General features: G+C 40.4%; 1 protein-coding gene across 2 annotated transcripts in view; it reads left to right on the top strand.

The window, feature by feature from the left end:
* shank3a (SH3 and multiple ankyrin repeat domains 3a) overlaps positions 1–18,974 on the top strand; it is a 189,971-nt gene that overhangs the window by 61,403 nt on the left and 109,594 nt on the right. Inside the window, exons 4-6 of one of the 2 annotated variants that reach the window (XM_026287131.1) lie at positions 11,771–11,879; positions 12,477–12,628; positions 14,452–14,619. In XM_026287131.1, coding sequence (XP_026142916.1) covers positions 11,771–11,879; positions 12,477–12,628; positions 14,452–14,619 — 429 coding nt within the window. Of the gene's footprint in view, positions 1–11,770; positions 11,880–12,476; positions 12,629–14,292; positions 14,620–18,974 lie in introns of those variants that run through there. The other variant, XM_026287130.1, reaches the window with a different exon arrangement.

Genomic DNA, 18,974 nt, shown 5'->3' with positions numbered 1-18,974 from the left:
GGACCGTACTGGAGGTCTCAGCCTCAGCGCACCGCGGAGGAAACGTGTAACTAGGGGGTGTCTTCCCAAAGACTGGCCATCGAGAAGGGCGTGGTAGGCCGCAATAGCCGCCACGTAGACCTTCAACGTGGAGTGGGTCAACCCTGCAGAGAGCCTAGCCTGTAGAAACTCCAGAACTGTACCAATCGGGCAGTTTGCTGGGTCTAACCGGCGGTCTCTGCACCATGAGGTGAAGAGTTTCCACCTCAGGGCGTACAGTTTCCTCGTTGAGGGAGCTCTGGATTGGAGAAGGGTCTCAACAACCTCGGTTGAGAGACCGGCTGCTAATAGTTGTGCCCCCTCAGGGGCCACACCCACAGCTTCCACAACTCCGGGCGAGGGTGAATTATCGTACCCTGCGCCTGCGAGAGTAGGTCTGTCCTGATCGGTATCTCCCACGGAGAGCCGTCGAGGAGCGAGACTAGATCTGAGAACCATACTCGGCCCGGCCAGAACGGGGCTACTAACAACAGACGGACCCCGTCCAGGCGCACTCTCGCCAGAACTCCCGGGAGCAGAGCAATAGGGGGAAATGCGTACAGACGAAGCCTCGGCCAGGTCTGTACCATAGCGTCCAGTCCCAGAGGAGCTGGATGAACTAGAGAGAACCAAAGGGGACATTGTGACGTCTCCTGAGATGCAAAAAGGTCTACTTGAGCCCTGCCAAATACTCTCCATATCTGCTTCACTACTTCTGGGTGAAGTCTCCATTCCCCGGGCCTCGGCCCCTGCCTCGACAGTATGTCTGCTCCCATATTTTGTTTCCCAGGAATATATACTGCTCTTAGTGAGAGGAGTTTGCTCTGGGACCACACCAGGATCTGGTGCGCCAGCTTGTACAAAGGGCGCAAACGCAGACCTCCCTGGTGGTTGATATAAGAGACCACCGATGTGTTGTCGGTGCGCACCAACACATGGTGACCCCTCAGGTCTGGGAGGAAGTGCTTGAGTGCACGGAAAACTGCTAGCATTTCTAGACAATTGATATGCCATGTTTGATGGCGATCGCTCCACAGACCACGGGCAGGGTGGCCACTCATGACTGCACCCCAGCCAGTGAGGGATGCATCTGTCGCTAGCGTTACACGGCGACCAAGAGCTCCCAGCACCGGGCCCTGTTTCAAGAACCAAGGTTTCTTCCACATGTCTAAGGCACGTAGGCAGCGCCGCGTGACCTTGATAGTGCGAAGTAGATTGCCCCTCGGGGAAAATCCCTTGGTCTTGAGCCACCACTGTAGGGGCCTCATGTACAGCAGGCCAAGAGGTATCACGTTGGACGCAGCTGCCATCAGACCCAACAATCTCTGAAATTGTTTGACAGTGAGTGACTGGCCTTCTCTGACTCTCTCGACTGATATGCGGATCGACTCGATACGAGCAGGGGACAATCGTGCCTGCATCGCGGTCGAATCCCATACTACGCCTAGATAGGTGGTTCTCTGAACCGGAGAAAGCACACTCTTCTTGGCGTTCAGTCTCAAACCCAGCTCCCCCATATGTGCGAGGACGACATCTCGATGCCGAGCCGCAACCTGCTCTGACTGAGCTAAGATCAACCCATCGTCGATATAGTTGAGAATGCGGATGCCCTGCATGCGCAGGGGGACCAGAGCCGCATCTACACATTTTGTGAACGTGCGGGGTGAGAGTGCGAGGCCAAAGGGAAGTACTCGATATTGGTAAGCTTCGCCCCTGAAAGCGAACCTCAGAAACTTCCTGTGTTGGGGAAGGATGGATATGTGGAAGTATGCGTCTTTGAGATCTATTGTGACAAACCAGTCCTCGGACCTGATCTGCGCTACAACATGCTTGATTGTGAGCATTCTGAATTTTAGTCTCATAACTGAACGATTTAAGACCCTCAAGTCTATAATCGGACGCAGCCCCCCATCCTTCTTTGGAACTATGAAATACCGGCTGTAAAATCCGGACTCCCTGTCTTGAGGAGGGACCACCTCGATGGCCTCCTTCTCTAATAGGGTTTTCACTTCCTGTTCCATAACCAGACCCTGCCTGAGGCCGACTATTGTCTGAACGACCCCGTTGAATACTGGCGGCGCGGAGCCGAACTGAATGCGGTAGCCTTTTTCTACTGTGTGCAGGACCCATCGAGATACATTTGGCAGTAGTTTCCACGCTGCTAAATAATCTACTAAGGGAATCAGTCTCTCGAGACTGATCTCTGGTGTAAGAGGCCCCCGCAGGGGCGGCGAGCGTCTCAGCCCCGCTACGCGCACGGGCGGAAGATACTGAGAGCGATGCTCGCTGGGACCTGCTGCGCCCTGGAACACTGGCAGGGTTGGCAGACCGGCCCCCAGAGGGCGCTGAAGTGAGACGGGCACCGTGTACTGCGGTGTGTACCGTTCTACCCCAGCAGAGGCTGCCCTCTGAAACCCTGGGCTCTTGGCGTCAGGGTTTCTTGGCCGAGGACTTCCTAGCTTCGATAACTGTCCTAAGATCTGATTTGGGCTGGGAAGTCCTCGGCCGAGAGCGTCGTCGTGACTCTCGTTCCCGACGCGGAGGAGCGCGAGAGGCGACGCTCTGTTTTTGAGCCTCGCGGTACGAGGAGCTAGGGTGCGGCTGGGGCATCTCCCGCCCAGATGCCCCAAGGGAGCGACGAGGGAGGAACTTATGGAACGCCGCCGCTTGTTTGCGGGCCTCCTGAAACCTGTCGACGACAGAATTGACTGCGTCGCCGAACAGGCCAGTCGACTGAATCGGGGCGTCCATGAGGCAGACCCTGTCTCGCTCTTTCATTTCTGACAGGGTCAACCATAAGTGCCTCTCCGCGGCCACCATCGCTGCCATGGACCGCCCGATCGCTCGAGCCGTCTCCTTGGTGGCGCGGAGGGAGAGATCAGCGGTCCTTCTTAGCTCTGTTATATCATGGGACTTGATCTCCTCTCCCTCGTCTAGCTCTTTCAGCAGGTCGGCTTGGTACGCCTGTAACACCGCCATGGTGTGCAGACACGCACCAGCCTGACCTGCAGCCGCATACCCTTTGCCCACCAAAGCCGAAGTTGCTCGAAGAGGCTTTGAGGGCAATGCCGGGGCCTTCAGAGACGACGCCGCACCGGGGGACAGATAGCTCGCAAGCGTCTGTTCCACCCGGGGCATCGCTCTGTAACCGTGCTCTGCCATCCCCACTACGTTCCCATAGTAGTCTGACGAGGGGATGTAGAGCCGGGCCGAGAATGGGCGTTTCCACGACCTGGCGATCTCATCATGCAGGTCGGGAAAGAATGGCAGGCCCCGGCTGGGAGGTGGCTGACTCGCGCGCAGGAAGCGTTCATCGAGCTTGCTTCTCTGCGGTTCAGCTGTTTTCTCGGCGGGCCAATCGATGTTTAACTTGGCCACCGCTCGAGTAACCACCTCCAAGAGCTCCTCATACTGTGGCGAGTGGGGTGGCGAATCCCTGTCGAGCGACTCCACATCGACCTCCTCGGAGGAAGAGAGGCGGAGCGTCGACCCCTCTCCCTGAGTGGAAGGAACCGCTGAGCGTGCTTCCGACTCTAGGGATTGGGTGGCGGATCTGGCAGAAGTGGAAGGAGATAGGGACTGGCCCGTCTCCATTCCCTCCACCAGATCCACTTGCGAACCCCACGAGTGCAGCCGCCGCTCTGCCTCAGCAGAAGCGGGACCAGCACCGCGGGGAACGCTGGCGAAGGCCCCCTCCTCGAAGAGGGCCCTCCGGGAGCGAAGCAGCCGCACCGACATGCGTTCACAGTGCGGGCAGTCGGCCCCCTCGAGAGCCGACTCAGCGTGCTTCGCACCCAGGCAAACCACGCACAGGCTGTGTGTATCCCCACCCGTTATATATCTTGGGCAGGGAGGAACACACAGCCTATAACGCGATTTGGAATCGCCAGAGTGTTTGACTTTCGCCTTGGCTTTTGGCATATCTGGAGCTCTTTAAACTGGACAGACAACAGTAAATAAGACTCACAGACAAACAGTTTGACAATCACACACAGAGCGCTTGCTGAAAGACGCGAAGCTGACGCCAGCTGCGTGGCACGTGCTTTTATAGCTTCCTGGTCGCTTACGTCATTCCGTCGATGACGTCACGCTCGTCCATTGGTCTGATTTCACACAATATTCAGAGTCGCGCACGCTGGGCGCGTTCCCCAAAGCGCAGTGACGCAGCTCGAGTTCCTGAAGAGGAACATACTGTCTAATCAGCATCTTGATATGCCACACCTGTGAGGTGGATGGATTATTTCGGCAAAGGAGAAGTGCTCACTAACATAGATTTAGACAGATTTGTGAACCAAATTTGAGAGAAATATGCCTTTTGTGTACATAGAAAAAGTCTTAGATCTTTGAGTTCAGCTAATGGAAAACGGGGGCAAAAACTAAAGTGTTGTGTTTATAATTTTGTTCAGTGTATATATATATATATATATATATATATATATATATATATATATATATATATATATGTATGTATGTATGTGTGTGTGTGTGTATGTATATAAATATACTGTATGTATATATATATATATTGTATGTGTATATATATATATACTGAACAAAATTATAAACATATATACATATTCATACATATAGGGCTGTCAGTTAACGTGTAAAAAATTATGATTTTATTATTCAAATAAAAGTTATGTTGGAGTTATTATATTTAAATGAACATGTATTAGCAGCATCAGCTTATTCCACTGTTGAAACTTATGATTTTTAAATTTTTCCAAGTTGATTTGTTGTGAACGATGAATAACGACAGTAGCAAATAGTTGTTTATCATAATGAGCTGTAATTGTGGATGTGGACTGTACAGTTCAGTTTAGTACATTATTTGTACTGTTGATGAAGAATAGCAATAATGTTTGCCAGAATTGCTTGGCTATTTATTTTGTTGCAATAGTGCTATTATTTATCATTTTTGTTGGGAAGTACAAAAGAGAAAATAAATATAAAAATTTCAAAGCACATCTAATTTATTCTGTCTTTAAACATCCCGAACATACATTACATTATAATGATTTCCTCATAAGTAGAAACCATTTGGAAGTCTGAGACTCAAAATAAATATTCTTATTTGCTTCGATGTTGTACATTATAGATTCAGCACAAAATATTTTCTTATCCAATATTTTTTTTACTGTATAGGCAATATAATGTAGGCAATATTGTTTATTCATGTAAAAATAATAAACTTTTTTTTTAATAAAAAGTAATAATAAATATTTATTGAGCAGCAAATCAGTATATTAGAATGATTTCTGAGAGATCATTTGACACTGAAGACTGGAGTAATGATGCTGAAAAAAAAAACAGAATAAATTGTTATAAAATGTATTCAAATATTAAAATGTTATTTTAAATTGTAATTATATTTCACAATAGTACTGTCTCTGATTAAATAAATTCAGTTGGTGAGCATAAGAGACTTCCTTCAAAACAATTTAAAATCTTACCCAAATATGTGACCCTGGACCACAAAACCAGTCTTAAGTGTCAATTTTCGAAATTGAGATTTACACATCACCTGAAAGCTTTCAATTGATGTATGGTTTATTAGGATCAGACGATATTTGGGCAAGATATAACTATTTGAAAATCTGGAATCTGAGGGTGCAAAAAATCTAAATACTGAGAAAATCACCTTTAAAGTTGTCCAAAGGAATTCTTAGGAAAGCACATTACTAATCAAAAATTAAGTTTTGATATATTTACATTAGGAAATTTACTAAATATATTCATGGAACATGATCTTTACTTAATATCCCTATGATTTTTGGCATAAAAGAAAAATCTATAATTTTGACCCATACAATGTTTTTTTGGCTATTGCTACAAATATACCCCAGCAACTTAAGACTGGTTTTGTGCTCCAGAGTCACATTTATGGATGAGCTCAGTCTTTATTTTATCGTACATTATCTATTTATGAATATCTTATTGCTGTTGTTTTGTCTGTCTCCAGCAGTGGTTGAAGCAGTCATAAAAAGTGGTTTTAGTCTAGTCTTTGTGTGAAACTGTCATTTTAGTTTTTATTAGTTTTAGTCACGTTCATACTCTTTTTAGTGTAGTCTAGTTTTAGTCGACGAAAACTGATGACATTTTAGTCTAGTTTTAGTCAATGGAAACTGATAGTCTTGTTTTAGTCAATGGAAACTGATGACATTTAGTCTTGTTTTAATCAATGAAAATTGTATTTTAGTCTCTTTTTAGTAATGCCATTCTATTTAACCCAGTCAGTATATTACAAGTACCTAGTAGTATAGACGAAACCAAAATTTTCTTTTAGCCAAACCCATTTCAAACTAGGTTATCTTATTATATTATTGTTACCTTATAGACTCAAGAATACATCTTCGAGTGGGGCTTGAGGAAGTGATGTTGCAAAATAATAATAACGCAAGTAAACGAGATGAAATAATGTTATAACATTTTGTTTCGTCTCGTTTTGGTCAACGAAAATGAAGAGATATTTTAGCACAGTTTTTATTTTGTAAACCACATATAGTCTTGTTTTTATTCGTCAACAATATTGCATTATACATGTAATTATAGTCATCGTCACATGACCAACATTTACGTTGCATCACGTGATAAAGGTTCGTTTTCCGACGATATTTAGTCATAATTTTTGTTGATGAAAGCAACACTATTGTCAACAGCAGTCTCTCTCATATTAGTCACAGTCCTGCGTTCTCTTTAAATCTGAGTTCTGCTCCTGCCTAAGGGACGGTGCCATACACACACTCTGAATGCCAGCATGTGGCCCTGCATTGTAAAGCCTGAATGGGTGAGATCCCCATTTTGAAATGATGCCATGGCTTGGATGGTGATCCTCACATCTGAAGATCATCTCATCAACTTCCATTCAGTCCAAAACAACCAGTGTCAGAACAATTCATTCCAGTATCTGCGCGGATGGGCGTACCAAATTGTGAAAGTTATCCAAACAAATGCATTGAATTAATGTTCTCATATGTTCTTTTTTTATTAAATATTTTGATTGTAGGATAGATAGCAGTTGGTTTAATTAAACCAATACAGTTAATTGTGTCTGGTTGCAAAGGCAAAAAACGCTGCACGACTGATTCAGAAAAACTATGTTTAATGTTTTCAGAGACAATAATGTCGATTTAGGCAGTGAAAAAGATGCATGATGGGAAATTGAGTTTGGGGCGCTCGAGGGTTAAATGATGCCTACTTTCTTGTTTCCACTGCAGCTGCAATCACATTGATGTTTGTTTGTGCTGTAATTGTCCTGAAATTTTAAGCAATAGGTTGATTTTGCAGTCTTGAAATGTTCATTGATTTTACAGTTTTGCTTTTAAAAATGTGCTTTACTTGAGGGCTGCTGTTGTATTACAGATTCCAGTCTGATGTATTTCATCATTTCATTGTGTTACACTCGACAATATTCATCTACATAACGCAGGAGTTGCTTCGTTGATGCAACCGAGCGGCTGTGAAGGTGGATGTGTTTGTTTCAGGCTCTCTTTCTCTGAGCAGTAGATGGCCCATATATGTCACATGTGTTTCAGACTGGCCAAGAGCTCTCCAGAGACAACTGCTTGACTGCATGTTGGAAACATATCTGTATATCATTTCATAAACAGAAGAAAAAACTTTAACATATGACCTCCATGATTTATACTAATTTTGTGATTAATGCAGAGAGAAAGAAAGAAAGGGAACTTAAATTAGTACATGATGCAGACCAGAACTTGCATCACCCGCCGCAAGCATCTGACTTCAATAGTTGTGTCTCAAATTATGTGATACTACACACAGTATATACACGCTACACATTCTGTACTCGGCCATATGTGTATGAAGTTTAAGCTCAATCAACAGCGTTAACCAAAAATAATAATTGTGTATGTATTTATTATTTTTATATTATTTGTCTTTAGGTGTCATTTTGTCAAGGCAACTTAACACAGAAAAGATTAGTAAGTGATTTATTTATTTTTTTTGTAACACTCAGGGATGTCAATTTTTTATAATTTCCATGATCGATCGTTGTTTAAATTGAAGATCAATTATTCGAATAATCGTTAACCTTAATGATGCAAAATGCTTCTATTGAAGCGGCACTCAGTCACTGGTATGACTGAAAAAAACACCTTCTCGCCCGAATTAAAGGGTTTTTTAGTCTGAATAATGCAAATTATATTATTGTAAAATTAATAGATGTCATTATGTTCGCTGAACACGCCTCTTTAAATGGTTTGTGGTGCTTGTTGCTGTATTTTAAAACAAAATTGCAATGTTTTCAAATGACGTTATGGCACTTAAAATAAAATGATCCCAAACATAACTGTCTTATGTGACTGTGCTGCGCATCAATGAACTGCTTCCATTGGCGCTGCTGCACCAAAACACACTGTCGAATGGATGAACCATTTTATGCAAGTATTATGACCAGTACTTCATTTGATTTTGCTGGATCCTGTTCTGTAAAATGTCAGATATTTGTATTTCACAAGATTACAATTTAATAATAACGTAAGAAATGTATAATTGTATAATGTTTCCTTTCAACGATTATTCAAACAGCGAATAAATTATAAATAGAGAGTGACATTATCACTAACATTGATCTTGAAAGTTCAAAAGATCAACATTTATATGAAATAGAGATTGTTTACAACTTACTGAATGTTTTACTGTCACTTATGATCAATTTAATACATCCTAGATACTTTCCAAAAAATATTACTGCCTCCAAACTTTCGAATGCTTGTGGATGTAAATTAAGAGACTACTATCGTGTCATCTTGGGTTTTTATGATCCGTTATTGCTAGGAAAAACACTGAAATAAGTACAGTAGCTAGTAAAACACAAACCCATCATGCACCATTGACAGACTTGTAATTTTGATTATCCATAGTATTGTTCAGCTACTGTTAAGATATGAGCCATCCTGCCAGCGAGTCAGGTTTCAGTGCAAGCGAGGCAGTATTTGTACTCTTGCTGAAAATCTGTGGAAATATTATTTAGTATGTGGTGGAAAAAAGCGTAAGACAGAGAGAAACAGAGAGCTGTAATATTATATTATGATTTGTTCTTCTCATAGCAGAAAAACGGTTTGGTTTTCCACCGTCCAATGAAATTACACGCATCAAATAACCACTAGAGGTTTTACGCTCAATTCACACACAAACACACAACTCTCTCTCTCTGCCAACAATTCTTTTGTATCCCATCTCCATAACAACAGCCTGAGTGGCTGAGAGCGAGAGAGGACAGAGAGAGTGAGTTTCTAATATTCACCGCATGGAAAGGCGGAGCTGCGGAGAGCATGTGTGAGTGTGTGTGTGAGAGTCGAAGATGCTCAGATGGTAGTGTGCCGGGACAGAATCAGGGCGGTGTGATGACTTGAAGCACAGAGTAGATGAAGACGCAGGAGATCAGCTAACGCCACACATGGTGAGAGACCCACGCCTTTTACTTGATTTTGGCAGGAGACAGGTGTGTGAGAGAGAGAGTGTGTGTTTGTGTGTGTGTGTGTGTGTGTATGCACGTGTTAGAGTGTGTGTGTGTGTTTGGCGAGTCTCTATCTTCTGAGGGTTTTATGTAACGGGCTGCAAGACCAGAGATATTTATTTATTTATTTATTGTGCTTAAAAAGCATTTTGAGTTCTTGTGTAGCATTTAGATTACACTATGAACACCAACAACAATTTAATACTACAATTTTTTTTGTATAAATTACCTTGCTATTTTTTTAAGTCTCAGGAATTTTATTACAAGCGTTTGAATTTTACATTGCTTCAATATTCTAATTGTAGTAATGCTGTTAACTGTTATTTAGTATTATTAATGCGCAGAAAAAATTAATGGTGAAACCGTTTACACGCAGAAAACGCAAATTTCACAAATAATTACAAAGAAATTGAAGATTACATTAAATAAAAAAATATTTTAGAGTATAAATATTTATTGTAAATCATACTACTATTGTCTTTATTTCCAACTTTGAGGGACAGAATTTTACAGTGTTGGCACTTTCTTTTTGGACCATTTCTTAAGATTTCAGTAAAAACACAGAGTTTTTTACTCTGTTGTAATTAACATTTTTAAGTTAGTACGCTATTTATTAAAACCACTTCAAAGTCTCAATTAGTTTTAGGATGATAAGTTTTCAAATGTTACATTGCATAAATATTATAATTATATAGTTCTTTGTTACTACTAACTGTTAATTGACTATTATTATTAATAGGCACCTCCTTTTTGGATGATTAGTTGAGTAAAAATAAGTAAAAGTGGACATCATTTCTGGTTTATTTAGATTCAGATGTGATAAAAAGTGACTTTGTTTGTTTGATTCTCTATTCCATGTAACCTTGTCCTTATTTATTCTGTTTCCTCCATCCATTTCCACTAGTTTGACCCATTCAGAGCTGATTTGTTTAACGGACGTGAACAGTGTAGGCAGGTATTGTTATACTGACAGAGTGATCAGCCAGTCACAGTGATGTGCTTTCATTTTAGTTTGTATTTTGCCAGTAACACACAACCACATTCATGACATTTACAGTCCTTTGTTTTCTGTACAATGAACCCCAACATTCTTCAAATATATATTTGGTGTATTTGAGCTGTAAAGTTATTTACATTTTCCTTGTGGTTGTACTATTGCATTGTATTGTCATGCTTCAAACTTATTTTATTTTATTTATTTATCTTTGATAAACTGGGGGAACAGTATACCGTGAAAGGGATGTGTGTTACCGTGTCCCATGCGACTTAAAATAATAAACCACCACAAATTGTAAAAACTATTCACTCCAATGTGTTGAGCGAAAGAGCTTCTCTGCTCTCTTCATGTGCTATCAGAAACTTCCTATTTCCAACTTATAAAGTCATGATTATGGGCTTGTTGCATTTTTTCTTTTAAAAATAACAGTGGACAGTGGTTTGTGATTGTTGCTTAGCCTAAATAATTTGATCGAAAACATCCTCTCTTGTGACCCATGATTTGTCTGTATGTGTATTAAGAGCCAGTGAGCAACGGACTTTCATAATAATAAAAAACTGCGTTAACGTGCAATAAAATAATTGCTGGCATTTATCAATTAATACGCTTACGCAATAATAACGCATTAACTTGCCCAGCCCTAATACATATATAACATATAAATAATTTTCAATATTAGTTTGATGCATCACAGTTTGTACAATTGAGCATCCCTAAGAATCTCTTGGCCAGAAGATCTGTTATCTTACTTGTTAACACACACACACACACACACATGTATATATATATATATATATATATATATATATATATATATATATATATATGTATGTATGTGTGTATGTATAGTTTTCATTCTTACATGATAATGGTTTATGTGACTAGTCATGAAAAGATACTGTGAATTTTTGGGGTGAAAGAAACCAGCTGTAGCTAGCATTTGATTTTCTCTTCAAAGTAGACTCTCTTGTGAAAATGTTGTTCAGTGCTTTTTGAAATGATATGTTATATGATATTAAACAATGAATTGTGGATCAGGATAGCAGCATCAACAGATTTTCTAATGCATTTATAAAGGCTTCCGTCTGTATATCTCCGAAAAGCTAAAATTAAGTCCATTCTGTGGACTACTGTGGAGCTTTATTCCATCTCTGTTTCTTCCGCTTGGGAAAACTTGCCTGTTTTTGCTTTTATCCTTCTTTTGCATTATTCAGCTTGCCTCACATCTCTCTCCATCTCTCTTTCTCTCGTTTTTCTCATTCCCTCAGGCTAACTTGAAGAAGTTTATGGAATATGTTCAGCAAAGGAACGTTGAGAAGGTATCAAAATTTCTGGAGAAAGGGCTTGACCCAAACTTCCACGACCCAGAGACCGGAGGTAAGCGACACCACCTTTCCTAAAAAGTAAATTTACTAACATCTTCTAATTACCCAAATCTCTCTCTCTCTCTGTGTGTGTGTGCGTGTGTGTGCGCAAGCACCTGAGCGTACATGTTGACTTTGCTCGGTACTGCTAAATTGGTGCCATGACCCGATCTCTCAGCGTTTATCTCTTGGCTCTGGGTTGTGCAGCATCTCACAATCAGTGTTAAACAATTTGATCACAGTCCATGTAACCTTGTCCTTTGAAAGAAAGAAATGGAAGAGAAAGATGGAATCAAAATATAATAGCCTTAAAAAGACACTTCACCCAAATATGAAAATTATGTTGTCAAATTGTTTCAAAACTGTAACTCTGTTTATTTTGTGGAACATTAAAGGAGATTTTTTGCTAAAATTTTAAGGGCCCATCAAGCTCCAAAAGCACCTTTAAAAAAAATCTGTGGTTGTTTTATTTTAAAAAAAGAGCAGTGTGAACATTCTTCTAAATATCTCCTACTGTATTTCATGGAAGAAAGCAAGTTTTTGTTAAAGCATTCCTATAAAACGGTCAGAAATGCATCAAAAATGTCATCTGTTGTTTCTCTGAGCTTAGAATGTCCATTGACAATGGCGTCGCAGCTGGAAGGTTGTGCAGAGCTCATAAAGGTTCTGAAGAATGGAGGAGCCCATCTGGATTTCAGGACCAGAGAAGGAATAACTGCCCTTCACAAAGCAGTCCGCACCAAGAACCACACAGCACTTATTGTGAGTAACGCACACACTTGTCCTGCCGACAATAGGAGGGAATATGGGGTTCTCATACATACTTGAAAGAGACATCAGAGATGTGTGTGTCTGTCCAGACATGAGTCATAGAGTGGCACAAAGATGAAAAGCATTCATTGACACCGGGCTGTATGAGAGCTTGCTGTGTTTTATAATGGTCAGAGCAGATCTTTTGCTCTACACAACTGATGTGTCATCTGTGAAGTGAGGCATATCAGTGTTGTTTTTATATGTCAATCATGTTTTGATCACAACATTAAGAAGAGAGAGAGGTTACCAGGGTAGTAGTCACAAAGTGTTTCAAAAATCTTTCAACTTTAGTGCAATTTATTAATTATAATATTTGTTATCCAGTTTAATTGTATAAATACGTTTTACACATTTTATGTACAGGTGCATCTCAAAAAATTGGAATATCATGGAAAGGTCTTTATTTTTTGTAATTTCATTAAAAAAAGCAAACTTTCATATATTCTAGATTCAATGCACACAAACTGAAATATTTCAAGATTTTTTTTTTTTTTTTTATTCTGATGGTTACGACTTACAGCTTAGGGAAATAAAAAATTCAGTATCTCAAAAATGTGTAATATTCCTTTTTGAGCATGATTAGTTTTGAATATAAATATTGGGCACCTCTTGGGCTAGTTTAGAACATACAACCACAATTATGGGAAAGACTACTGACTTGATAGTTTTCCAGAAGACAATCATCAACACTCTCAAGGAGAGTAAGCCACAGAAGGTCATTGCTGAAAGGGCTGGCTGTTCACAGAGCACTGAATCAAAATATATTAATTGACAAGATTTCAGAGTTAAACTGTCAGAAATCCATCTTGATAATGTCAGAAAACTTATATAATGGTATGTCATGAATTAGGCTGAATAGCTGTCAGCTGTTAAATTTTAAGTACAAAAATACCTATATATGTCAACCAATTACCAAGCAATGCTTAACTAAAATTTCTCCCTTAAATGCCTACAGATACAAATATTGAATGTAAATCACAAAACTGCCCTAAGATAATTAAATATATTCACTGGAGTAAAACTTGTGACAACTAGCCCCAGTCTCCCAATCCCAGCTGTTTAAGTCAGTTCGTCAACTTTCATAATTTTTTTCCAGCTCTGTCTTTTCTCTACATATTTAAGTCTGACATCCAGGTGGGGTTTAGCTTGATGTCATACCTCACCCGTTTCCACACTGTTCCTTTTATTCATTATACATTAGTACCTTTTGAATGCGAACTCGTGAAACGAGTCTTGAATGACTTGTAACGGCTAATAAATCGGCTTGGCCGTTGCAGTCTAGTCTCAGTCTCAGATAGCACACCCACATTCCATTCACTGATCGCCTATTGCATATTGCATTACAGAGCTGGTAGGAGCTAGCAGAAAATCTGCAAGGATAAGCTGCAAAGTGCTCCAGACTTAATGCCGATAGTCAAAAGTCTTATTTTACTGGTAAGGTTGTTGCGATCCTTGAACTTTCGCCACCATGCCCTTGAGCAAGACACATAGAAATATGCCATATGCAGTTTTTTTAATGGAATAACACACAGAAAATGTCCTAATACTTGACAGATATCACTGAAATGTTCTCAGTGACAGCCTAAGGCTCTGTGAAAAGTAAGAAAGAATCTGACTGTGGGGCGCTGCATCCAAACTTTGAAACACTCTTGGCCTGTTAGTTTTTAACATCGACTTTGCCGACTTGTCTATTAAGGGCAGTGTTTTGGAGAAATGAGGCATGCTAGTTGATTGGTGTAACTGAGAGAAGTGAAGATGACTTGTGTTTGCAGACGCTGCTGGATCTGGGCGCCTCTCCGGATTACAAGGACAGCCGTGGCCTGACTCCTCTGTATCACAGCTCTATGGTGGGGGGCGACCCGTACTGCTGCGAGCTCCTGCTGCATGATCACGCTCAGGTGGGCTGTATGGACGAGAACGGCTGGCAGGAGATTCATCAGGTAAAACACTTGTTTTAACATGTTCATGTTCTCAAAGGCCAATGAATCCAATGGCAAATTTATACTGCAAAGGTGGCATAGATGCGCTTCTAAAGGGGCATTTACACAAACTGTGTTTAGTTTAGATCTCTAACTGTATGCTTTGATACTAAGGTCAGAGCAGGTATAATTTAGTCTGGCTTTTATACAGCATTACACATCTACACAGAATTTTGAGCAGGCATAGAGCAGCCTTAACTCGACTGTGTAAAGACACCTTAAGCTGGAAAATTGGGTCATTCGGAAAATATTATGGTACATTTGGTAAATGTCACATTTATATATTCAATGATGTTCAGATGTTTGGGGTCAGTTATTGTTTGATTTTTGTTTCATTTCTTTTTTACTTTCATTTAGCAAAGATGCTTTGATTTGATCAAAATGACATGACATTTTTAATGTTACAAATGTTTTCTATTTGAAATGAATGCTGTTCTTTTGAAATTACCATTTGTTAAAGAATCCTGAAAAACAACACGTGTCATCGACTCCACCAAAATAATAAGCGGCACAAGAACTCTTTTTAACATTGATCATAATAATAATTGTTTCTTGAGTAGAACATTTGCATATTAGAATGATTTCTGAAGGTTCATGTGACACTGAAGACTGGAGTAATGATGCTGAACATTCAGCTTTGCACCACAGGAATAAATTACATTTTCAAATATATACTGAAATAGAAAATTGTCATAATATTTCACAACATTACTGTATTTTTGGTCAAATAAGTGCAGCCTTTGTGAACATGAGGGACTTTCAAAAACAACAAAAAATCTTACCGACCCCAAACTTTTGAATGATATTGTAAATACATGTTCAGTATTCAGCTGCTAGTCTGTGTTGAGGTCAGCCAATTATAACCAAGATCAGTTACATAAAGCCTTAGTCTTAAAGCCGTGTCATAGAGATCAAATTACGGCTGTTTTTACTACTACTACAACAAAATAGAATATGGCCTTTATAGCACACACACACTCACATGGTCAGGTCACAGTTGACTTACAATGGGCTGACCCTGTTGATTACTGCAGGGTAATACAGTAGGAGATTGTCTTGTAGGGGCTTTTTCTTCATCTCTATCCATGTTCTGGAGGCTGGCCAGGCACACACACTTACTTCTAAACTATTTTTCTCAGTTAGCAGCCCCTGGTGCATGACATTTGCATTCATGACATCTGACCTTTTCAGAAGCTTGAAAAGGGTGAGAGAGAAAGAGAATATCAGAGTGAGATGGAAGTATCCATACTTGTGTTTTAACCTCCACAATAGGATCTAAAATTAATCGCCAAGTGTCAAATATGAGTTGGCTTTGGCAAGTAAATAAGACTGATTTGCTCAACAGTTATCTGGTGACTTTATTAGGACATATTGTATAGCTTTCTTTATACCATCTTTGTTCATATAAGCATATCAATATTGGTGTTAATGTTAATGCTAATTTAATATATATTTTACACATATTATTGTAACATTAATTAGTACGGTATTAATATTAGTAAAGTTAATATAATATAATTACTCCTAATGAACAAATATATAATGCATTCTTATTCTTATACATATTATGTAATGTAGAATTTATATTATTTATTGTTATTATTATTATTATTATTAAAGTATTATTATTTTTTTAACACATTAAAGTTATAAATGTATAAAGCTATGCATATTTTAATATTATTATGGTACTAGATAATTAATATTAATATTGGTGTTAATGTTGCCAATAAAAATAACTTATTATTTTTATAATACAGTTGCTTAGACTTTAAAATAATCCTTAAATTAGCCAATTATCAAATAAATCATTAATTGCAGCCCTATTTGGCATTTAAAATTTCAACTGCCAGCAGATAAACATCCACTTCCTCCCTTGTCTCATGTCTTCTCAGGCTTTTCTTTTTCTGCATTATTTTACAACAAACATGTTGTTTTGTTGCTTTGCATGCAGTGATATATCCTTCAGGATATGCAAATCTAGTCTTCTGTTTCTTTTTGCTGTGCTTTGAGAAGAAAGATGAGAGCTTGCAGTCTCTTTTCTGTTTATGAAAAACAGTCATTTTGCAGCCGCAGCTGAGAGTGTCTTGTCTGGAAACGGATGGATAGATGGAGGCATAGATGCCCCGAGGGTGGACAGAGCTGCTGGGTCAGTTAGGACTGTGTGTGTGTGTATGTATATATACAGCTGTACCGATGCCACTGCTGTGAGTGTTTACAGTGTTTGACCCGAGGCTCATTCCCAAAATTAGATCAGGCCCAAAAATGTGACAGACGTGCTATTTAACGATGTTACCTACACCTCACAAACACACACTGACCTCAGGAGTCTTGCCTTTAGTGTGGCAGAAAGGAGAGCAGTAGTTGACGGAACTGATTTGTGTTTGTGTTTGGGAAGGCGGGCACTTTTCCTATCGTAATATTTATTTTTCCACCACTCTCCCTTCCTTCTAATGTTCACATCCATCTGTCTGACCTACACTTGTCAAAAGAGAACCCTAAAGAGAACCTATGGCAACCCGAGCAAATGCCAAGTGTGTGTGTGAGAGATTTCTTTTCACTGTAGTTTTTCTAGTTTAGATAGTCATCCTTGCACATCTGTCAGTGTGTGTGTGTGTGTGTGTGTGTGTGTGTGTGTATTTAAATGGCTGTGTATGTAGTACATCACTGAATGAATCGCTAATTTTGAATCTGAACAAATTTGTTCCTCTTTCTGTCTCTCATTATACATTGACAATTATAGTGAACCTACGATGCAAACAGTGTGGAACTGTTGAAGTAAAGCTGACATTAGCTCAGTTCAAAAACCTACACTGTCTACATAGACAGCATTGTAATTATGTTGCCTTCAAAAGTAACTGTAATTGTATCCATTTAGGAAAATCATAATATAATCTCTCAGAAATATTTTGTGCAAATATTTTAGTTTTTTTATTTTGGGTTCAGAATGAGGCAACACTTTCTGTATTAAATGTATTTGTAAAATCTAAGTACATCAGAAAACGTCTCGGTTACATATGGTTACCCTTATTCCCTGATGGAGGGAACGCAGACGTTGTGTCGAGTGCACGACACTAGGGGGTTGCTCTTGGGAGCCCAAACACCTCTTACATATTTGAGGAATGAAATTGGGTGTGCAGAATTTGCATAACTCAATTCAGAGTTGTGGCATGAAGGACACAACATCTCTGTTCCCTACATCAGGTAACGAAGGTTACCATACGTAACCTAGATGTTCCCTTTCTGTCGTTCACCCCGAGGTTGTGTCAAGTGTATAACACTAGGGTTCCCTAAACGCCACAACTACCGAACTGCGCCATGCATCCACTTCATAAAAGTTCAGAGTTCATAAAAGGAACCTGAGCTGGACTGAATAAGCATATAATTACCCTGGAGAGAGTAGTGATAGTGATGGTAGTAAGCTCTACACCCTGTCAGTCTCCTGAGTCAAAGAACTGATGTTCAGAACTCTAGAAGAAACTGGTTCCATTTGTATATTATTAAACCTTTAGCTCTACAGATATCTGCTAGAGAGGCCCTGTTCGCCAGGGCCTTCACTCCCAGTGGGCAAGGTAGGCCTCTGTCCTGATTGGCCGTTAGGATCACGTCCACAATCCAGTGGGAAATCTTTTGTCTGGAGACAGCATTCTCCTCCTGCTGTCCTCCAAAGCAGATAAAGAGCTAGGTATGTGTGTAGGGCTCATACTGGGCCACAACAGAGACAAGTCAGTGTCTCCTTCTTGGAAGCGGATAGCTTGAGATGTTACCACCTGGTCTCTGAAAGGATCAGTGGGAACCTTTTGCACATATCCAGGTTGAGGTCTCAGGAAAACGTGAGAGTCTGCCGGCCCGAACTCCAGGCATGGTTTATTAATGGAGAGGGCTTGGAGATCCCTCACCTTCTTGATAGGAGTGAGCACAGTCAGGTGTGCCATCTTCATATAGAGGACAATGAACTCAACTGACTGAAGGGGTTCCCCACCAATCTGCTTCCCTTGGTATTGTGGTTAGCTGCAATCACAGCCACATACAGCTTAAGTGTAGAATTAGACAGGTGCCTGTCCAGGTCTCCTTGGAGGAAAGAGAGCACAGATCCAATGCGACATCTCCTAGGGTCCTTCCTCTGGGAAGAACACCAATTTCACGAAAACACGCCACTTTAGGTCATACAGCCGCCTCTTCAGGGGGACTCTAGTCTGGGTAATGGAATTCACCACTGATGTCACTGTCACTGACAGATGAGAGAACATGAGTTCGCCAGCATGCATCATGTTGGCTTTGATGCCTTGCGAGGGTTCCTGGTGCCCTGATGACAA

This window comes from Carassius auratus, chromosome 18 (genome assembly GCF_003368295.1).
Source record: "Carassius auratus strain Wakin chromosome 18, ASM336829v1, whole genome shotgun sequence".
NCBI lineage: Eukaryota > Metazoa > Chordata > Actinopteri > Cypriniformes > Cyprinidae > Carassius > Carassius auratus.
Note: the sequence above shows the minus strand (reverse complement) of the source record. Positions and strands in the feature narration are given on the sequence as shown.